Here is a 20,828-nt window from a genome sequence, read left to right as displayed (position 1 = left end):
TCTCTAGGAGGTGGGTCAAAAAGGATCTTGCTGTGATTTATGTCATAGAGTGTTCTGCCTATGTTTTCCTCTAAGAGTTTTACAGTGTCTGGCCTTACATTTAGGTCTTTAATCCATTTTGAGTTTATTTTTGTGTATGGTGTTAGGAAGTGTTCTAATTTTATTCTTTTATATGTAGCTGTCCAGTTTTCCCAGCACCACTTATTGATGAGGGTGTCTTTTCTCCACTGTATATGCTGGCCTCCTTTATCAAAGATAAGGTGACCATATGTGCGTGGGTTTATCTCTGGGCTTTCTATCCTGTTCCATTGATCTATATTTCTGATTTTGTGCCAGTGCCATACTGTCTTGATTACTGTAGCTTTGTAGTATAGTCTGAAGTCAGGGAGCCTGATTCCTCCAGCTCCATTTTTCGTTCTCAAGATTGCTTTGGCTATTCGGGGTCTTTTGTGTTTCCATACAAATTGTGAAATTTTTTGTTCTAGTTCTGTGAAAAATGCCAGTGGTAGTTTGATAGGGATTGCATGGAATCTGTAGATTGCTTTGGGTAGTAGAGTCATTTTCACAATGTTGATTCTTCCAAGAACATGGTATATCTCTCCATCTATCTGTATCATCTTTAATTTCTTTCATCAGTGTCTTATAATTTTCTGCATACAGGTCTTTTGTCTCCTTAGGTAGGTTTATTCCTAGATACTTTATTTTTTGTGTTGCAATGGTAAATGGGGGTGTTTTCTTAATTTCACTTTCAGATTTTTCATCATTAGTATATAGGAATGCCAGAGATTTCTGTGCATTAATTTTGTATCCTGCTACTTTACCAAATTCATTGATTAGCTCTAGCAGTTTTCTGGTAGCATCTTTAGGATTCTCTATGTATAGTATCATGTCATCTGCAAACAGTGACAGATTTACTTCTTCTTTTCCGATTTGGATTCCTTTTATTTCTTTTTCTTCTCTGATTGCTGTGCCTAAAACTTCCAAAACTATGTTGAATAATAGTAGTGAGAGTGGGCAACCTTGTCTTGTTCCTGATCTTAGTGGAAATGGTTTCAGTTTTTCACTATTGAGGACGATGTTGGCTGTGGGTTTGTCATATATGGCCTTTATTATTTTGAGGAAAGTTCCCTCTACGCCTACTTTCTGCAGGGTTTTTATCATAAATGGGTGTTGAATTTTGTCAAAAGCTTTCTCTGCATCTACTGAGATGATCATATGGTTTTTCTCCTTCAATTTGTTAATACGGTGTATCACGTTGATTGATTTGCGTATATTGAAGAATCCTTGCATTCCTGGAATACACCCCACTTGATCATGGTGTGTATGATCCTTTTAGGGTGCTGTTGGATTCTGTTTGCTAGTATTTTGTTGAGGATTTTTGCATCTATGTTCATCAGTGATATTGGCCTGTAGTTTTCTTTCTCTGTGACATCTTTGGTTTTGGTATCAGAGTGATGGTGGCCTCGTAGAATGAGTTTGGGAGTGTTCCTCCCTCTGCTATATTTTGGAAGAGTTTGAGAAGGATGGGTGTTACCTCTTCTCTAAATGTTTGATAGAATTCACCTGTGAAGCCATCTGGTCCTGGGCTTTTGTTTGTTTGAAGATTTTTAATCACAGTTTCAATTTCAGTGCTTGTGATTGGTCTGTTCATATTTTCTGTTTCTTCCTGGTTCAGTCTTGGCAGGTTGTGCATTTCTAAGAATTTGTCCATTTCTTCCAGGTTGTCCATTTTATTGGCATATAGTTGCTTGTAGTAATCTCTCATGATCCTTCGTATTTCTGCAGTGTCAGTTGTTACTTCTCCTTTTTCATTTCTAATTCTATTGATTTGAGTCTTCTCCCTTTTTTTCTTGATGAGTCTGGCTAATGGTTTATCAATTTTGTTTATCTTCTCAAAGAACCAGCTTTTAGTTTTATTGATCTTTGCTATCGTTTCCTTCATTTCTTTTTCATTTATTTCTGATCTGATCTTTATGATTTCTTTCCTTCTGCTAACTTTGGGGTTTTTTTGTTCTTTCTCTAATTGCTTTAGGTGCAAGGTTAGGTTGTTTATTTGAGATGTTTCCTGTTTCTTAAGATAGGATTGTACTGCTATAAACTTCCCTCTTAGAACTGCTTTTGCTGCATCCCATAGGTTTTGGGTCATCATGTTTTCATTGTCATTTGTTTCTAGGTATTTGATTTCCTCTTCGATTTCTTCAGTGATCTCTTGGTTATTAAGTAGTGTATTGTTTAGCCTCCATGTATTTGTATTTCTTACAGATTTTTTCCTGTAATTGATATCTAGTCTCATAGCCTTGTGGTTGGAAAAGATACTTGATATGATTTCAATTTTCTTAAATTTATCAAGGCTTGATTTGTGACCCAAGATAAACAAGTGTCATTTTTATGGTCCATTTAGTGCCACATTTTTCACATCTTTGTGCTTTTTTTCTTTTTTCTTTTTTTTTTGGTGATTTCACCGTTTAAATGGCCCCCAAGCATAGTGCTATTTAGTGTTCCTACAAGCAAGAAGGTTGTGACGTGCCTTATGGAGAAAATATGTATGTTAGATAACTTCAATCAGGCACGAATTATACTGCTATTTGTTGACCGTGAGTTCAGTGTCAATGAATCAACAGTATATCTTAATTAAGGTGTCTTTAAACAAAAACACATGAAACAAAGTTATGCATTAATCAGTTAACAAAAATATTGTGATCAGAGAGGCTCACAGGTACCTAATCATGTATTTCTTCTACGAGCAATGGTTCAGCATTTGCTAATTCATCATCAAAGTGACTTTATAGAATGTAACTACAGTGAAGAGTGAAAATAAACTTTATTTTAGAATTTATAGGATTCAGTGGCTGGCTGGATGTGGGGAAGAAAGAAGAAGTCAAGAATAAACATTACTCTTTTTGCCTGAGTATCTGAGAAGATGGTGATGCTATCACCTGAAATAGGGAGACAAGAGATGGTCCAAATTGTAAGAATTGGCATTGACTTAAATTTTGAATAGGTTGAACTCAAATATGTTCAATCTAAGGGACACACACAGATAGATTTTAAAAGCTTTTGGGCATAAAGGTATGTGCCTCAAGAGTGAGGTCAGAGCTGGTGATATAGACAAGAAAGTCAGCAGTATGGAGAGAAGGGTTGTAGGCAAAAAGTAAATGGGATCACAGAAGGAAAGACACATAGTAAGAAGTGGGTTTGAGGAAGACCAATTCTCCCTGTAAGAGTAAGCAGAAAAAAGTCAGAAAGGGAGCCTAAGAATAAGCAATAATTTAGGCGGAGAACCAAGAGAAAGGGAGAAACAGAGGGTAAGGAAAGAGTTTCACAAAAAGGAGTAGGCTACGAGGACCAATCCTCTAGGAGAGTCAAATGGGAAAGAGACTAGGAAGAGACCACTGTGTCTTTGGTGACATTAGTGAGAGGAACTCCAGGGAAATGGTAGGGGAGAAGCCAGACCACAATGGGAGGAGGAGGAGGTAAGGAGGCTGGCCCATCAGCAAGGAAGAAGAGACAATTTGTGTTTTCAAAGAGTTTGGCAGTAAAGGAAATAAGAAAGACCAGGTAACTTCCTGTAAATAAAGAAGAGAGGAGTTCATGAGGTTCACCTTCTCTGATCATCTGGAAGTTTTATGTAAAATAAATGTATTCCTTTAGCAATGATGTCTAGAAAACTGGATTTAAATTACAATTTCAATTCTAATTTTTTAATTGCTACAATTTACCTGAAGCTAAAATTGCTGTTCAGCACTCATTCATTCAAGAAAATTTACTAGGACCTACCATGTGTCTGGCATTATTCTAGACACCGGGGATGTAGCAGTGAATGAAATGGACAAAAGTTTCTGTCACCATGGAGATTATATTCTAGATTGTATATATAGATTGTATTCTAATACAAGCCAATGGATGATATATGGAAGTCAGAAATTTAACAGAAAATGATATACAAAATAAAGAAAGGGTCTTCTAGAATCATGTTAGGGATGGGAATGAAGTTTCCCAAAATCACAATAAACAATGACAGGAATGACCTTACTATAACAACAAATGAAAATAACAATCGGAGAACACTTCTGGCAGTTTTGTGGTGAATGAAATGGCTGGGAACGTTGGAACTCTACTTGCTCATTTGAAAACTATAATTTTTCAACTGGCACACAAGCCTTTTGAAGTAGCAACTAAGTATTATATTCCTTTGGCAAACCCCCAATAACCCTAGGATAGAGATGAATCCATCTAATTAAATACCTCAAGGGCATCCTTATATGCCCCTCAAGGAGAGCTAAATAAGAAGTCTCATGATGGTTCTTGTTTAAATTCAGAGAGATTCAGCCATCCTAGAGTGTATGGCCCTGGGGCTGAACTCTAGTGTGCATATGAAAATGTGCCTTCAACCTTTAAACTGCTTGCCCCTTGAGTGATAGCTGAGGATAGACACAAGACTGACAGAATTGTTAATGGATTTTGTAACATGATTGAGTATATAGAAACACATTGCAAATAGTATAATGCTGTTTGGCAGTTATAGCAATACATAATGATGGATTTGTAGAACTTATATGCACATGTTATCGACCTATACAAATAATTTGATATGCAAATAATCATTTTTTGTTTGGATGCATGTAATTTTAATCCTGGGAATCCCTAAAGATCAAAGTGCTACTAAAACATTTTGCTAGTTAATTCATAATCTACTCATTTTGAACTTGTGATCAGAGAAAGGCTAAAAAAAGGAGAAATTGTATATTAATCAAATCACTAAAATACATGGTACTGCATAAGTTCATGTTTGACTAGAAAATATACATTTTACTGAGTACCTTATTTTTATCAATGCTTAAACAATTAATGTATTATGCATTCTTCTTATTCATTCACTTTTTAGGAATTTAGCAAATTCCTAAATGACCTCTGAAACACTTTAGCTACCAATTGTGTAGTACATACTTGGAATATATAAAACTAAATTTTTTATAGAACTCAAACTTAATACTTATCTGTTTCTCAATTAATCTGAATAAGTACAATTTAATGTCATTTCCATTTAGCTTCCAGTTAACAGGACCCAATTTTTCTACATATCCTATATAGCACTAGATAAATAATTAAATTTTACTAGTCAGTATCAGTAATTTTACCCATTTGAGATTTCAAAGTGTTTTGATTTTCCTTCTCCATAAAAACAGGCCATCCAAATTACTTACATCAGTAAAATGGTTGTCAAAATATTTCAAAAGCATTAAGCTAGATTTTTAACTTTGCAGACAACTGTTAATTTATTCATACCAGGACACTGGAATCTTGATGCTAACAGTTGTCTTTTGAAGTGTTTGCCAGAAAACCAAAGTGGAAACCAGACCAAAAATCCACTGTCTCATTTATGAATATATCATGTGAAATAAGAATTTAGATGTAAGGTAAAAAAATAAAGGGAATTTTAAAAAAATCTGAGTATCAACCTAACCAAGAGCAGAGAGACCTAGATATGTGTGATAGAGGCAATTGAGAAGTTATTTGGAAGATGCTATGAGTTGATATGGCTACACACCTACAAGAATAGCTAAAATGAACAAACAGAAAATAAAATTGGTAAGACTAGCGAGGACACAGAGCAAACACAACTCGCACTGCTGATGGTGTGTAAACTGATACAACCACTTTGGAAAACTGCTTGACAGGATCTATCTAGCTGAATATATGTATACCCTATGGCTTAGCAATTCTACTCCCAGGTATGAACTCAAAAGAAATGCATCCATATGTTCACCAAAAAAAAAAATAAAATGCACAATGCATTACAATATTCATAGAAGCACACTTCACAATTGCTCAAAACAGGATACTCCTCAAATACCCATCAATAGTAGGGTGGATATATAAGTTACAGAATATTCACACAATAAAATAGTACATAGCAATGAGAATGAACAATCTACAACTACAGACAAAAGTAGAAATGACTCTTACAAACAAAATGGGTTGTATTATTCAATTTTTATCCAGTTTTAAAAAAAAACAGGAAAATCTAATCTATAGTTTTAGAAGACATGATAGTGGTTACTTATGGCAAGTGGATAGTGAATAAAAAGTTACATGGGCGGTTTCTGGTATTTCTATTTCTTGACTTGAGTGTTCATTATAAAAGTGAGTTCAGTTTATGAAAATCCACCAAGCTATATAATTATGTTCTGTGCACTTTTTTAAAACTTAAACTATTTTTAGAGCACTTTTAGGTTCATAGGAAAATTGAGGGGAATGTACGGTGATTTCTCATACACCTGTTAATTCCACATATGCACAGCTTCCCCCATTATCAACATCCTCCATCAGAGTAGTACATTGATTACAATTGATCAACCTACACATCATTTCATCCAAAGTCCATATTTTACATTAGGGTTCACATCCTATGGATTTTGACAAATGTATAATGTCAAGTATTATGTAATGTATGTCACCATTACAATATCTACAAAATAGTGTCACTGCCCTAAAAATCCTCTGTGCTCCACCTGTTCATCTCTCCCTCCTCTCAACCCTTGATAACCACTGATCTTTTTACTGTCTCCATAATTCTGCCCTTTCTAGAATGTCATATAGTTAAAATCATATAGTATGTAGCCTTTTCAGATTGTCTTCTTTCATTTAGTAATATGCATGTAGATTGTCCTCATGTTTTTTCATGGCTTGGTAGCTTATTTCTTTTTACCACTGAGTAATATTTCATTGTCTGGATGTACCACAGTTTATTTATCCATCCACCTACTGAAGGACATCTCGGTTGCTTCCAAATATTGGCAATTATGAATAAAACTGCTATAAACATCTATGAGCAGGTTTTTGTGTGGCTGTAAGTTTCAACTCCTCTGAATAAATACCAAGGAGCATGATTGCTGGATCATATGGTAAATGTATCTTTAGTTCTGTAAGAATAGACAAACTGTCTTCCAAAGTGACTGTACCAATTCGCATACCCACCAGCAATGGACGAGAGTTCCCATCCAGCTTTTGATGTTGTCTGAATTCTGTATTTTGGACATTCTAATAGGTGTATAGTGATATTTCATTTTTGTTCTAATTTGCATGTCCCTAATGACATATGATGTGGAGCAGATTCTCAAAGGCTATTTTCTATCTGTTTATTTTTTTAGTGAGACACCTGTTCAGGTACCCATTTTTTAATCAAGTTGTTCATTTTCTATTGTTGAGTTTTAAGGGTTCTTTGTGTATTCTGGATAACAGTCCTTTATCAGATATGTTTTTGCAAATATTTTCTCCCAGGCTGTGGCTTGTCTTCACAAGCTCTTGAAACTGTGTACTTTCTACTGTTTATATTATATCATTTATTTTGTATTTAGCAGTTTGCCTTTGTTATTGAGCCATATATACATAATATAAAATATAAGATTTTAACCATTTTTAAGTGTATAGTTCAGCTAGCAGCATTGAGTACATTCACACTGTTGTGTAACCTTCACCACTCTCTAACTCTAGAAAATTTTCATCATTGCAAACTGAAACTCTACATCCATTAAACAATAACTCCTCATTCCCCCTTCCTCCAGCCCCTTGTAACCACTATTCTACTCTCTGTCTCTATGAATTTGACTATTCTAGGTATAAGTGGCATCATCCCATATTTGTCCTTTTGTATCTGACTTACTTCATTAGCATAACATTTTCAAGGTTCATCCATGTTGTAGCAAGTGTCAGAATTTCATCCCTTTATAAGGCTGAATGATATTTCATTATATGTCATCATTTTTAAATGTCACATAAATGCTCATTACATCAAAGCCATCAGGCCAAACATCCTTGGCCAGTTAGCTGATAACTTGTATAATAACATGATCAAACTGGCCAGAATAAGTAAATGATGTGCATGATCACCTCCATAATATTATTTAAGAGAACTTAGAGTGTTCTTTATGCCCTCAAATGTCTTCCTACCACATGTCCGATGTTATTTAAAATTCTACACAGGCTATTTCTAAACTCCAGTATTCCTTAAAAAGAGTAACTTATTAAGACAAGACCATCTTAAAATGGTTTAAATTCCCTGCGTTATTTGTGACAGGGGAGACTTTGAGATGAAGGGAAAGGACACATTTCTTTTGCTTCTAGTACATTGTGACACTGTGTCATTTAAAGCTCATACCAGCTCCATAAAATAGGACTGATAATCCTCTTCTTGAATATGAGGAAATAGAGATTCAGACAGGTTCAGCAACTGGGACCAGATGAACAACTTGCACGTGGGAAACTGGATTTCATTTTCAGGTCTCAAGCTTACTACACCATGCTGTCTACCAGGAAGTGATGTAATTCATAAAAGAAGGAAAGGAAAGAGAATACCAAAGAATAACTCTATCAACTACATAATTTTGTCCAAAGCTAGCCTACGTTGTCAGTTCAACTGATCTATTTCACTAGAAGCTGTTCTTAATCATGAAATGATTGATGTGAAACACATCAAAACTAATTTAAATATTTGGTCCATACTGAACTTTCCCAACTAAAACTAAAGACTTACCAGGAAAAATAAAAATGCTTGATTGCCTCATTTAAGGATGTCCTCTGCCTCTAGCTGTTATGTACACAGTGGGCTCTGTAAATTTCTTTTTTCCCCCTATGGATAGAGAAAAAAATGCCAAGCTTACATTTTGTAAGTCATTTCCATGTTTAAAATCCTTGCTCTTAGGAATTTCTTCCTGAGACATTAACAAAATTATTCTTGCTGGTCTTTAAGAATATTTGTCAGAGTATATGGAGACTAACTGGTCACTATCCTTCAAATACTAAAAGAGTCTCAATGAGCTTTCACTCCCCAGGTAATTCTAATGTCTTTCATCCTATTTCCTAAAATAATCAGAATTTTCTTAGACGTTAATAAGAAATGTCAAGACTGAGAAAGCAACAATTCATCTGAGGCTATTTAGTATCAGCTATGATCCATAATTGGCAAGTACGTCTGCTAATATTCAGCATAAACATGACAGCAGTTTTATTAGCTTAGTGCACACTAAACTGAAATAAACTAAACTGATATTTATCAAAACATGGGAAGACAGTGCTATATTACCAAGATTTTAAAACATAGCTTACTCTAGTGCTTTAATTTTATAGACTGAATTATAAAGAGAGATACAGCTAGAGGCAGGAAGAGGTAGACATAAACACAGATAAAGAAACAGAGATGGGACTCCCTCTTGTGAGAGCACAGGAATTACGAGTAACTGCTGAACAATCATCAAGAGGAAGACACTGGACCTCACCAATAAAGACACCCCACATCCAAAGACAAAGGTGAAGCTGCAGTGAGATGCTAGGAGAGGCACAATCACAATAAAATCAAATCCCATAACCGCTGGGTGGGCGACTCACAAACTGGAGAACAGTTATACCACAGAAGTCCACCTGAGCCCATCAGGCTTCCCAACCTGGGGGTCTGGCAATGGGAGGAGGAATTACAAGAGAATCAGACTTTGAAGGCCAGCGGGATTTGATTGCAGGACTTCGACAGGACTGGGGGAAACAGAGACTCCACTCTTAGAGAGCACACACAAAGTAGTGTGCACATCAGGACCCAGAGGGAAGGAGAAGTGACTCCACAGGACACTGAAACAGACCTACCTGCTAGTGTTGGAGGGTCTCCTGCAGAGGCAGGGGGTGGCTGTGGCTCACGGCAGGGACAAGGACACTGGCAGCAGAAGTTCTGGGAAGTACTCCTTGGCATGAGCCTCCCCAGAGGCCACCATTAGCTCCACCAAAGAGCCTGTAGCCTCCAGTTCAGGGTTGCCTCAGGGCAAACAACCAGCAGGGAGGGAACTCAGCCCCACCCATAAGCAGACAAGTGGATTAAAGATTTACTGAGCTCTGCCCACCAGAGCAACACCCAGCTCTACCCACCACCAGTCCCTCCCATCAGGAAGCTTGCACAAGCGTCTTAGATAGCCTCATCCACCAGAGGGCAGACAGCAGAAGCAAGAAGAACTACAATTCTGCAGCCTGTGGAATGAAAACCACATTCACAGAAAGACAGACAAAATGAAAAGGCAGAGGACTTTTTACCAGATGAAGGAACAAGATAAATCCCCAGAAAAATAACTAAATGAAGTGGAGATAGGCAACCTTCCAGAAAAAGAATTCAGAATACTGATAGTGAAGATGATCCAGGACCTCAGAAAAAGAATGGAGGCAAAATCGAGAAGATGCAAGAAATGTTTAACAAAGACCTAGAAGAATTAAAGAACAAACACCTAGAAGAATTAAAGCACAAAGAAACAGAGATAAACAATACAGTAACTGAAATGAAAAATTCACTGGAAGGAATCAATAGCAGAAAAACTGAGGCAGAAGAACGGATAAGTGACCTGGAAGACAGAATGGTGGAATTCACTGCCACGGAACAGAATAAAGAAAAAAGAATGAAAAGAAATGAAGACAGCCTAAGAGACCTCTGGGACAACATTAGACACAACAACATTCGCATTATAGGGGTCCCAGAAGGAGAAGAAAGAGAGAAAGGACCCGAGAAAATATCTGAAGAGATTATAGTCGAAAACTTCCCTAACATGGGAAAGGAAATAGCCACCCAAGTCAAGGAAGCACAGAGAGTCCCAGGCAGGATAAATCCAAGGAGAAACACTCCGAGACACATAGTAATCAAATTGACAAAAATTAAAGACAAAGAAAAATTATTAAAAGCAATAAGGGAAAAATGACAAACAACAAACAAGGGAACTCCCATAAGGTTAACAGTTGATTTCTCAGCAGAAACTCTATAAGCCAGAAGGGAGTGGCATGAAATATTTAAAGTGATGAAAGGGAAGAACCTACAACCAAGATTACTCTACCCGGCAAGGATCTCATTCAGATTTGATGGAGAAATCAAGAGCTTTACAGACAAGCAAAAGCTAAGAAAATTCAGCACGACAAAACTGGATCTACAACACATGCTAAAGGAACTTCTCTAAGTGGGAAACACAAGAGAAGAAAAGGACCTACAAAAACAAACTCCAAACAATTAAAAAAATGGTCATAGGAACATACATATTGATAATTACCTTAAATGTGAATGGATTAAATGCTCCAACCAAAAGACACAGGCTGGTTGAATGGATACAAAAACAAGACCCATATATATGCTGTCTACAAGAGACCCATTTCAGACCTAGGGACACATACAAACTGAAAGTGAGGGTATGGAAAAAGATATTCCATGCAAATGAAAATCAAAAGACAGCTAGAGTAGCAATACTCAGATAAAATAGACGTTAAAATAATGAATGTTACAAGAGACAAAGAAGGACACTTTGTTCTTCTTAATGTTCAAGGGATCAATCCAAGAAGAAGATATAACAATTATAAATATATATGCACCCAACACAGGAGCACCTCAATACATAAGGCAAATGCTAACAACTATAAAAGACGGAATCAACAGTAACACAGTAATCGTGGGCAACTTTTAACACCTCACTTACACCAACGGACAGATCATCCAGACAGAAAATTAATAAGTAAACACAAGCATTAAATGACACAATAAATCAGATAGATTTTATTGATATTTATAGGACATTCCATCCAAAATCAGCAGATTACATTTTTCCTCAAGTGCGCACAGAACATTCTCCAGGATAGATCACATCTTGGGTCACAAATTAAGCCTCAGTAAATTTCAGAAAACTGAAATCATATCAAGCATCTTTTCCGACCACAATGCTATGAGATTAGAAATCAGTTACAGGGAAAAAAAACGTTAAAAACACAAACACATGGAGGCTAAACAATACGTTACTAAATAACCAAGAGATCACTGAAGAAATGAGAGAGGAAATCAAAAAATAGCTAGAGACATATGACAACGAAAACACAATTATCCAAAACGTATGGGATGCAGCAAAAGCAGTTCTAAGAGGGAAGTATACAGCAATAAAATCCTACCTCAAGAAACAAAAAAAATCTCAAATAAACAATTTAACCTTACACCTAACGGAACTGGAGAAAGAAGAACAAAAAAACCCAAAGTTAGTAGAAGGAAAGAAATCATAAAGATCAAAGCAGAAATAAATGAAGTAGAAACAAAGAAAACAACAGCAAAGATCAATAAAACTAAAAGGAAGTTCTTTGAGAAGATAAACAAAATTGATAAACCTTTAGCCAGACTCATCAAGAAAAAGAGGGAGAGGACTCAACTCAATAAAATTAGAAATGAAAAAGGAGAAGTTACAACAGACACCACAGAAGTACAAAGCATCACAAAAGACTACTTACTACAAGCAACTCTATGCCAATAAAATGGACAACCTGGAAGAAATGAACAAATTCTTAGAAAGGTATAACCTTCCAAGACTGAACCAGGAAGAAATAGAAAATATGAACAGACCAATCACAAGTTATGAAATTGAAACTGTGATTAAAAATCTTCCAACAAACAAAAGTCCAGGACCAGATGGCTTCACAGCTGAATTCTATCAAATATTTACAGAAGAGCTAACACACATCCTTCTCAAACTCTTCCAAAAAATTGTAGAGGAAGGAACACTCCCAAACTCATTCTATGAGGCCACCATCACCCTGGTAACAAAACCAGACAAAGATACTACAAAAAAAGAAAATTACACACCAGTATCATTGATGAATATAGATGCAAAAATCCTCAACAAAATACTAGCAAACAGAATCCAACAACACATTAAAAAGATCATACACCATGTTCAAGTGGGATTTATCCCAGGGATGCAAGTATTCTTCAATATACGCAAATCAATCAATGTGATACACCATATTAACAAACTGAAGAATAAAAACCATATGACCATCTCAATAGACGCAGAAAAAACTTTCGACAAAATTCAACACCCATTTATGATAAAAACTCTCCAGAAGGTGGGCACAGAGGGAACCTACCTCAACATAATAAAGGTCATATATGACAAACCCACAGCAAACATCATTCTCAGTGGTGAAAAACTGAAGGCATTTCCTCTAAGATCAGGAACAAGGCAAGGTTGCCCACTCTCACCACTATTATTCAACATAGTTTTGGAAGTCCTAGCCATGGCAATCAGACAAGAAAAAGAAATAAGAGGAATCCAAATCGGAAAAGAAGAAGTAAAACTGTCATTGTTTGCAGATGACATGATACTATATATAGAGAATCCTAAAGATGCCATCAGAAAACTACTACAGCTAATCAATGAATTTAGTAAAGTTGCAGGATACAAAATTAATGCACAGAAATCTCTTGCATTCCTATACACTAACAATGAAAGATCAGAAAGAGAAATTAAGGAAACAATCCCATTCACCACTGCAACAAAAGGAATAAAATACCTAGGAATAAACCTACCTAAGGAGGTAAAAGACCTGAACTCAGAAAACTATAAGACACTGATGAAAGAAATCAAAGGTGACACAAACAGATGCAGTGATATACCATGTTCTTGGATTGGAAGAATCAATATTGTGAAAATGATTATACTACCCAAAACAATCTACAGATTCAACACAATCCCTATCAAACTACCATTGGCATTTTTCACAGAACTGGAACCAAAAATCTTAAAATTTGTATGGAGACACAAAAGACCCCAAATAGCCGAAGCAATCTTGAGGGAAAAAAATGGAGCTGGAGGAATCAGGCTCCCTGACTTCAGACTATACTACAAAGCTACTGTAATCAAGACAACATGGTACGGGCAGAAAAACAGAAATATGGATCAGTGGAACAGGATAGAAAGCCCAGAGATAAATCCATGCACCTATGGTCAACTAATTTTGGACAAAGGAGGCAAGGATATACAATGGAGAAAAGACAGTCTCTTCAATAAGTGGTGCTGGGAAAACTGGACAGCCATTATTAGAGAAATGCAAATCAAAACTACAATGAGATATCACCTTACACTGGTCAGAATGGGAATCACCAGAAAATCTACAACCAACAAGTGCTGGAGAGGGTGTGCAGAAAAGGGAACCCTCTTGCACTATTGGTGGGAATGTAAATTGATACAGCCACTATGGAGAACAGTATGGAGGTTCCTTAAAAAGCTAGAAATAAAATTACCATATTACCCAGCAATCCCACTACTGGGCGTATACCCAGAGAAAACTATAATTCAAAAAGACACATGCACCCCAATGTTCATTGCAGCACTATTTATAATAGCCAGGTCATGGAAGCAATCTAAATGCCCATCGACAGACAAATGGATAAAGAAGATGTGGCACATATATACAATGGAATATTACTCAGCCATAAAAAAGGAAGGAAATTGGGTCATTTGTAGAGATATGGTTGGACCTAGAGACTGTCATACAGAGTGAAGAAAGTCAGAGAAAAACAAATATCATATGTTAATGCATATATGTGGAATCTATAAAAATGGTACAGATGAACTGGTTTGCAAGGCAGAAATAGAGACACAGATGTAGAGAACAAACATATGGATATCAAGGGGGGATTGCGGGGGTGGGGTGGGATGAACTGAGAGATTGGGATTGACATATATACACTAATATGTATAAAATAGATAATTAATAAGAATATGCTGTATAAAAAAATAAAATTCAAAAAAATAAAAATAAAACAATAAAATGGTACTTGAAGTAAAAAAAAAAAGAAGATGGGAGTACAAGAAACTGGATGTATTCAGACTATTTCTAGAGAAAATATGAAGCACAGCTGTTAAAATTGTTATAAATAACAATCATCAAAAATATCCACATGCCACTTTGTTTATTGCATTTTGGAAGTTACCTCAATTTTTAAACAATTTTATTGATATATAATTTATATACCATAAAGTTTATTTATTTAAAGTATACAATTCAATGGGTTTTAGTATACTTACAGAGTTGTACAACGATCACCATGATCTTATTTTGGAACAGTTTCATCACTCCATAAAGAAACTTAATGCCCCTTAGCAGTCACTCCCATCCCCTCCGTTACCCCTTCTCCCATCCATAGGCAACAACTAATTTACTTTCTGCCTCTGTAGATTAGCTTATTCTGAGCATTTCATATAAACAGAATCATACCACACGTGATCTTTTGTGACTGATTCTTTTACTTAGCATACTGTTTTTGAGGTTCATTGATGTTACAGCATGTAGCAGTAATTCATTCCTTTTTATTATAGAATAATATTCCATAGTATGGCTATGCCACATTTTATTTTTCCATTTACAAGTTGGTAAGTATTTGGAATGTTTCCACTTTTCTGGCTACTAATAAATAATGCTGCTATAAACATCTGTATACACATTTCTGTGTGAACATATGTTTTCATTTCTGTTGGTTAGGTATCTAGGAGTGGAATTGTTGAGTCATATGGTAACTCCATGCCTAACGTTTTGAGGAATTACTAAATAGTTTTCCAGAGTAGTTGTAACTTTTATAATCCCACCAGCAATGTATGAGAGTTCCAATTTCTCACATCTTCACTAATAACTGTTATTTTCTCTCTTTTTTATCATAGTCATTCAGTGGGCATAAAGTGGTATCTCATTGTGGTTCTGGTTTGCATTTTCCTAATAACTAATAATTTTGAGCATCTTTTCACATGCTTATTCAACATTCCTATAGCTTTGGAGAACTGCCTGTTCCAATCCTTTGTCCATTTTTTTAATTAGGTTGTTTGTCTTATTGAGTTGTAAGCATTCTTTATATATTCTAGATTCAAGAATCAGCTATATGACTTGCAAATATTTTCTCTCATTCTGTGGGTTATTTTTTCACTTTCTTCATGGTGTCCTTCGAAGCACAAAAGTCTTTAATTTTCATAAGTACAATTTACCAATCTTTGCTTTTATTAATTATGCTTTTGATGTAATTTCTAAGAAATCATCACCTCACCCAAGGTCACAGAGAGTTAATACTGTTTTCTTCTAAGAGCTTTTTAGTTTTAATTCTTACATTAAGTGTATAATCTACCTTGAGTTCATTTTTGTGTATAATAATAGGTAAAAATCTAAATCCATTCTTATGCATATGAATATTTAGTTATCCCAACACCTTCTGTTGAAAAAACTATTCTTTCTTCTATTGAATTGACTTGGCCCTTTGTCAGAAGTCAATTGACCAAAAATACTAGGGTTTATTTCTAGTTTCTTAATTTTATTCCATTGATCTATATGTTTATTCTTGTGCCAGTACCACATTGTCTTGATTACTGTAGTTTGTAGTAGGTTTTGAAATGGGGAAGTGTGAGTCTTCCAACTTTGTTCTTCTTTTTCAGGATTGTTTTGACTAGTCTGATCCTCTGACATTTCCATGTGAATTTTAGGATCAGTTTGTCAATTTCTCCAAAGAAGCTAGCTGGGATTTTGATAGGGACATACACTGAATCTATAAGAGGTTAACTCTTTAATACCTTTCATTAGGAACAAACTCTGATTAATTATGCAAAAAAAATGACTATCTAATTATTTCAAATTTGATGAAAAGTTAAAAATATAGTCACACTTTATAATCAGTTGTCAGCAATAACAAACACATGCTAGGTAGTAAGCAATCAATTGTGAAACATAGGGAGGATATAAGGAAATATACTGGGATTTCTAAAAATGTATTTATGTGCACAAAACTTAAGGCCTACAGAAATATTAAAGATACGAAAAAAATCTATTTGTTCCAAAATACGAAAGCTAAAAAATTTAAATTCACAGATGTTCAATTTAATGTCTATAAATGTAATTTTATGTCAACTAGCCAATTGCAGCTTAACTCTTGAAATGGTTATATATCAATATAACAACACTTAACTCATAAGAATATACAAGTTAATATATGACAAACCAAAATCATAAAATTAATTTTAAAAAATGTTATAGCAGCAGGCTTCCGTGGTGGTGCAGTGGTTAAGAATCCACCTGCCATTGCAGGGAACACGGGTTTGAGCCCTGGTCCGGGAAGATCCCACATGTCACGGAGCAACTAAGCCCGAGCGCCACAACTACTGAGCCTGCGCTCTACAGCCCATAAGCCACAACTGAAGGCCACGTGCCTAGAGCCCGTGCTCCGCAGCAGGAGAAGCCACCAAAAGGAGAAGCCCACGCACCACAACAAAGACGCCCAACGCAACCAAATATTTTTTTTAAAAAATAAAAAAAATATTATAGCAAAGGTTTTGCTTATTTGATTAAAAAAAAAGACTGATAGCATTTGCAATGATTCTAATTCTAATACATCAAAAATTCTTTAAGGTAAGATCTGAAAAAATCAGAAAACCCATTGTCATTAAACGTCTTTAAAAAGCCATGGAATCAACTGTAAAGGAATCACAATAATTCTCAACTCTGCAGAATGAAAATCTTCTATGTGCTTCTTTGAAATGTAAACAAATTGCATAATATCTTTATTGTGGTCTGTTACTCTACAGTATAGAAATCAAGCAATACTAGATCATACAATAGTCTAAGAAAAACCACTTCTCTCTTTGACCTAGTTTCAAAAGCATTTTCCCTTGGCTTTGAAGATGAATAAATATGCTTGTAAAAGTACTGGATCAGTCCATCCACCCTTAGTAATGGATTCTACTAATTATCATCTGGTCCCTGTTAATTTTTAAGTTCTACTTGGAAAAAAAATGCTTTATAGTATAAACCTTTTAATTTATCTTTTATTTACCAAATGATTGTATACTGGTTGTTCAGGGGATCTCTAGTTATATTTAGCCTTTGATTATCCCTCTTAATAGGAATAGAAACTTTAAAGATATTCCCACAGCTAAACAAGTATCATGAATCGAGAAACTTGAAAGTAACTTCCCTTGTAACCCCCTTAGTTATTCCAAAAATGCTGAATGCTGGAGTGACCATTTTCTTCAATGAAGACATTTCTACAAAACAGCCATTATTATCCATTGTACTTCTCAAGCACCACTATGTTTGTTATGTAAGCAAGATTTATAGAAGGTAAAAATTTTGCCCAGCAACAGCTAAAGGAAAAATGTTATTCATAATCTTCAGTTCTATTAAGACAAAAATATTGGCAAAGAGATTGTGATTATTTCCTTTTCAAACTGGTTGTCATTTCCTAGTTCCAGATGCACTAGAAATTTGAAGCTCACTGGGGAGGATGAGTGATTTCACGGTCTGTGTCTAATAAATGGCTCAGTAGTCCTCCCTTTAGCAGTTGAACTATAAGTTAATGTGCTAACTGAATAATAAAAATCTAAAGATAAGAGTACATTTGCAAATTGAGCATATTCCTATTGCCATTTTGTGATGCATATAATTGGTTTTGGAAATGTTCAGTTTACCAGGATCAAAAAGGTTGTGCCTAGGGCTTCCCTGGTGGCGTAGTGATTGAGAATCTGCCTGCCAATGCAGGGGACACGGGTTCGAGCCCTGGTCTGGGAAGATCCCACATGCCGCGGAGCAACTGGGCCCGTGAGCCACAATTACTGAGCCTGCGCGTCTGGAGCCTGTGCTCCGCAACGGGAGAGGCCGCGATAGTCAGTGGCCCGCACACCGCAATGAAGAGTGGCCCCCGCTTGCCGCAACTAGAGAAAGCCCTCGCACAGAAACGAAGACCCAACACAGCTAAAAATAAATAAAATTAATTTAAAAAAAAAAAAAAAAGGTTGTGCCTAAAGAAACTGGCAAATTGTTTATCCTCTTGGTAGTTTAATAATGATAATTTTTAAAAATTGAGTTTCATACACAGGCAGTCAATACTACCTACTACTATGAACATCTGAATCTTATATAAACTTTACCAGATTATTCACAATTATAATGAAAAATGAGAATATCTGAAGACTTCTTTGACTATTACACTTTCTTACGAAAGAGAATAAACAAACATTTATCAAAGTGCATCTTTCTTTTGGTATATTGTAGAACTAACCATGTTCTACAAAATATTTAGCCAGAGGACTACTAGTTCATTAAAATCAAGAAAAAAAATTATTATTAACTTTAATAGACAGTGCTGATTTCCACCGGATTCTTTCAACCTGTTGCTTTTCCATCACTGTTCCCTTTCTTTGTGAGTCTTTCTCAACTCCATGAGGAGAGGGTTTATGGATGAGAACACCTAAGTTTTAGAGAAGTTACGTAAGTTGATTGAGGTCACACTGCAGATAATGACAGAATCTTGATCCAACTAAAAATGAATCTTTTTTCATTATACCATTATTCTATGCATCTCTCTTCAGCCAGTAGCGATTATTGCGACTATCATTACCACCATCACTCTGATTTTACCTCCTCTCCCTTGAACTATACATCTAAGCCCTCACGTCAAAGTAGTATGCATGTTCTAGGGCAATTTAAGGTAGAATTGGGAGTCCTGGTGTTGAGAGCCTAACTTGAAGGTGACTTCAAATCTGGGTATAGAAAAGCTACAAATGAGAAAGCCTGTTCTTCATAAAAGAAGCCTCTGAGAACAATGGATGTCACAGTGAAACGACAGGGAAAAGCAGAGCGTGACTCAGATGTTCTCAAATCACCAGCTCTTTACTACCTCGTGTTAGAGGTACTAGAGGTACGTCTGTTTTATAGTTCTTCTAAAGAATGCATCTACACCAAAGCATTCATGAGTGGTGCAGATTTTACTGAAGATTTTGTAGGGAAGATGGAGAAAGAGATCTAAATTGTATATTCCTCCAAAACCTTCAAAGGCACCCATTAGAGACTTTTTTTCTCTTCCAAATCACTACCAGCATTTCTCTTCCTCTTCTCTTTCACCACATGCTGCCCCACCTTGTTGAATCTTTTCCTTCCCCAGTTTTCTCCGGATCATCAAATACTTTTCCCCTTTAGAATGCTGAAAATTTCAACTCTGCCTCAGGAACTACCCCCTCACTGTATCCCAAACCCCATGACACTCAGAAAAATAAAGGCCTTCTAATTTACATCACCCATTCTCCATAGCAGGCAACAAGTAAGTATAGTATTTTTTTTAAAAAAAGAAGCTTGGCTGTCCAGAATCACCATCCATGAAAATTATGTGGACTAATGCCATTCCCTATGTTATACTATGTCTGCCTCCATGTTAATTCTGTCTGTCTTCGCCTTGGTCTGACTCTCACCCTCATTTTTACTGCAAATCTTGAACCTGTTTGATGTTGGCCAAAAATTGGAATGCACCCTTCTTCCTAAGATTTTATAAGTAACAATTAACACAGCCCCATTTATTTAGCATTTTCTAATAATAAGCATTTCCACATTTGTCAGTGTGGTGAGCACTTTACAAATAATTACATTTAAACCTCCCAACAAGTCTACTAAATCGTTATCACTTCTCACATCTGCCCCTTGCCCTTCCCCTTATCATGAAAAAAGACTTTCTTCTTGGTGCTCACATGTTGGTGGGAAAGAGACAGTATGTTCACTAAGCAGCCAGGAACCAGTTGCTGAACAGCAGGGGATAGGTAGGTAACAATTATTCAGTACTGACCTTGATTTCACATCTAAATGGTTTAATGAGACAAAGAAATTATGCCATATTTAAATTTAATTCACTGAGTTTATGTAGTGAGTAATAACTTCTCAAATGGTGTCGACTGCGTGATCTTCCAGAAAAAATATTATTATGACCCAATTTTCACAGACCAGGAAAGGCGACTCATAGATGTTGAGAAACCTATACAAAAATCTGCTAGCAGATGGCAGATGTGACAGCTGTCTTTATCTTCTCTTTCCAGACTTTATGTACTGATACTTTGAAAAATACCATGAATATATATACATAACTATATGTATATGCATATAGTATGCATATACTAGTATGTGTGTTTAAATGTCTGTCTCACAAGGAAATGGCAACTGGCTTATAAGGCTGAATTATTTAATATGGAAACTAATAACAG

General features: G+C 35.8%; 1 protein-coding gene across 6 annotated transcripts in view; it reads right to left on the bottom strand.

Moving 5' to 3' along the window:
* The window catches only part of DIO2 (iodothyronine deiodinase 2), a 141,612-nt gene extending 121,078 nt beyond the window's left edge, over positions 1-20,534 (bottom strand). For 2 of the 6 annotated variants that reach the window (XM_082451408.1, XM_082451410.1), the window contains exons 1-2: positions 9,634-9,720; positions 8,534-8,629 (exon numbers count right to left, since the gene is read on the bottom strand). In XM_082451408.1, coding sequence (XP_082307534.1) covers positions 8,534-8,564 — 31 coding nt within the window. In that variant the 5' untranslated portion in view covers positions 8,565-8,629; positions 9,634-9,720. Of the gene's footprint in view, positions 1-8,533; positions 9,614-9,633 lie in introns of those variants that run through there. The other 4 variants (XM_082451405.1, XM_082451406.1, XM_082451407.1 and 1 more) reach the window with 2 other exon arrangements.
* Positions 20,535-20,828: the final 294 nt, after the last annotated feature.

This window comes from Balaenoptera physalus (assembly GCF_965194825.1).
Source record: "Balaenoptera physalus genome assembly, chromosome: 2".
Classification (NCBI taxonomy): Eukaryota; Metazoa; Chordata; class Mammalia; order Artiodactyla; family Balaenopteridae; genus Balaenoptera; species Balaenoptera physalus.
The sequence above is the reverse complement of the archived record's forward strand: the minus strand, read 5'-3'. Positions and strand labels throughout refer to the sequence as shown.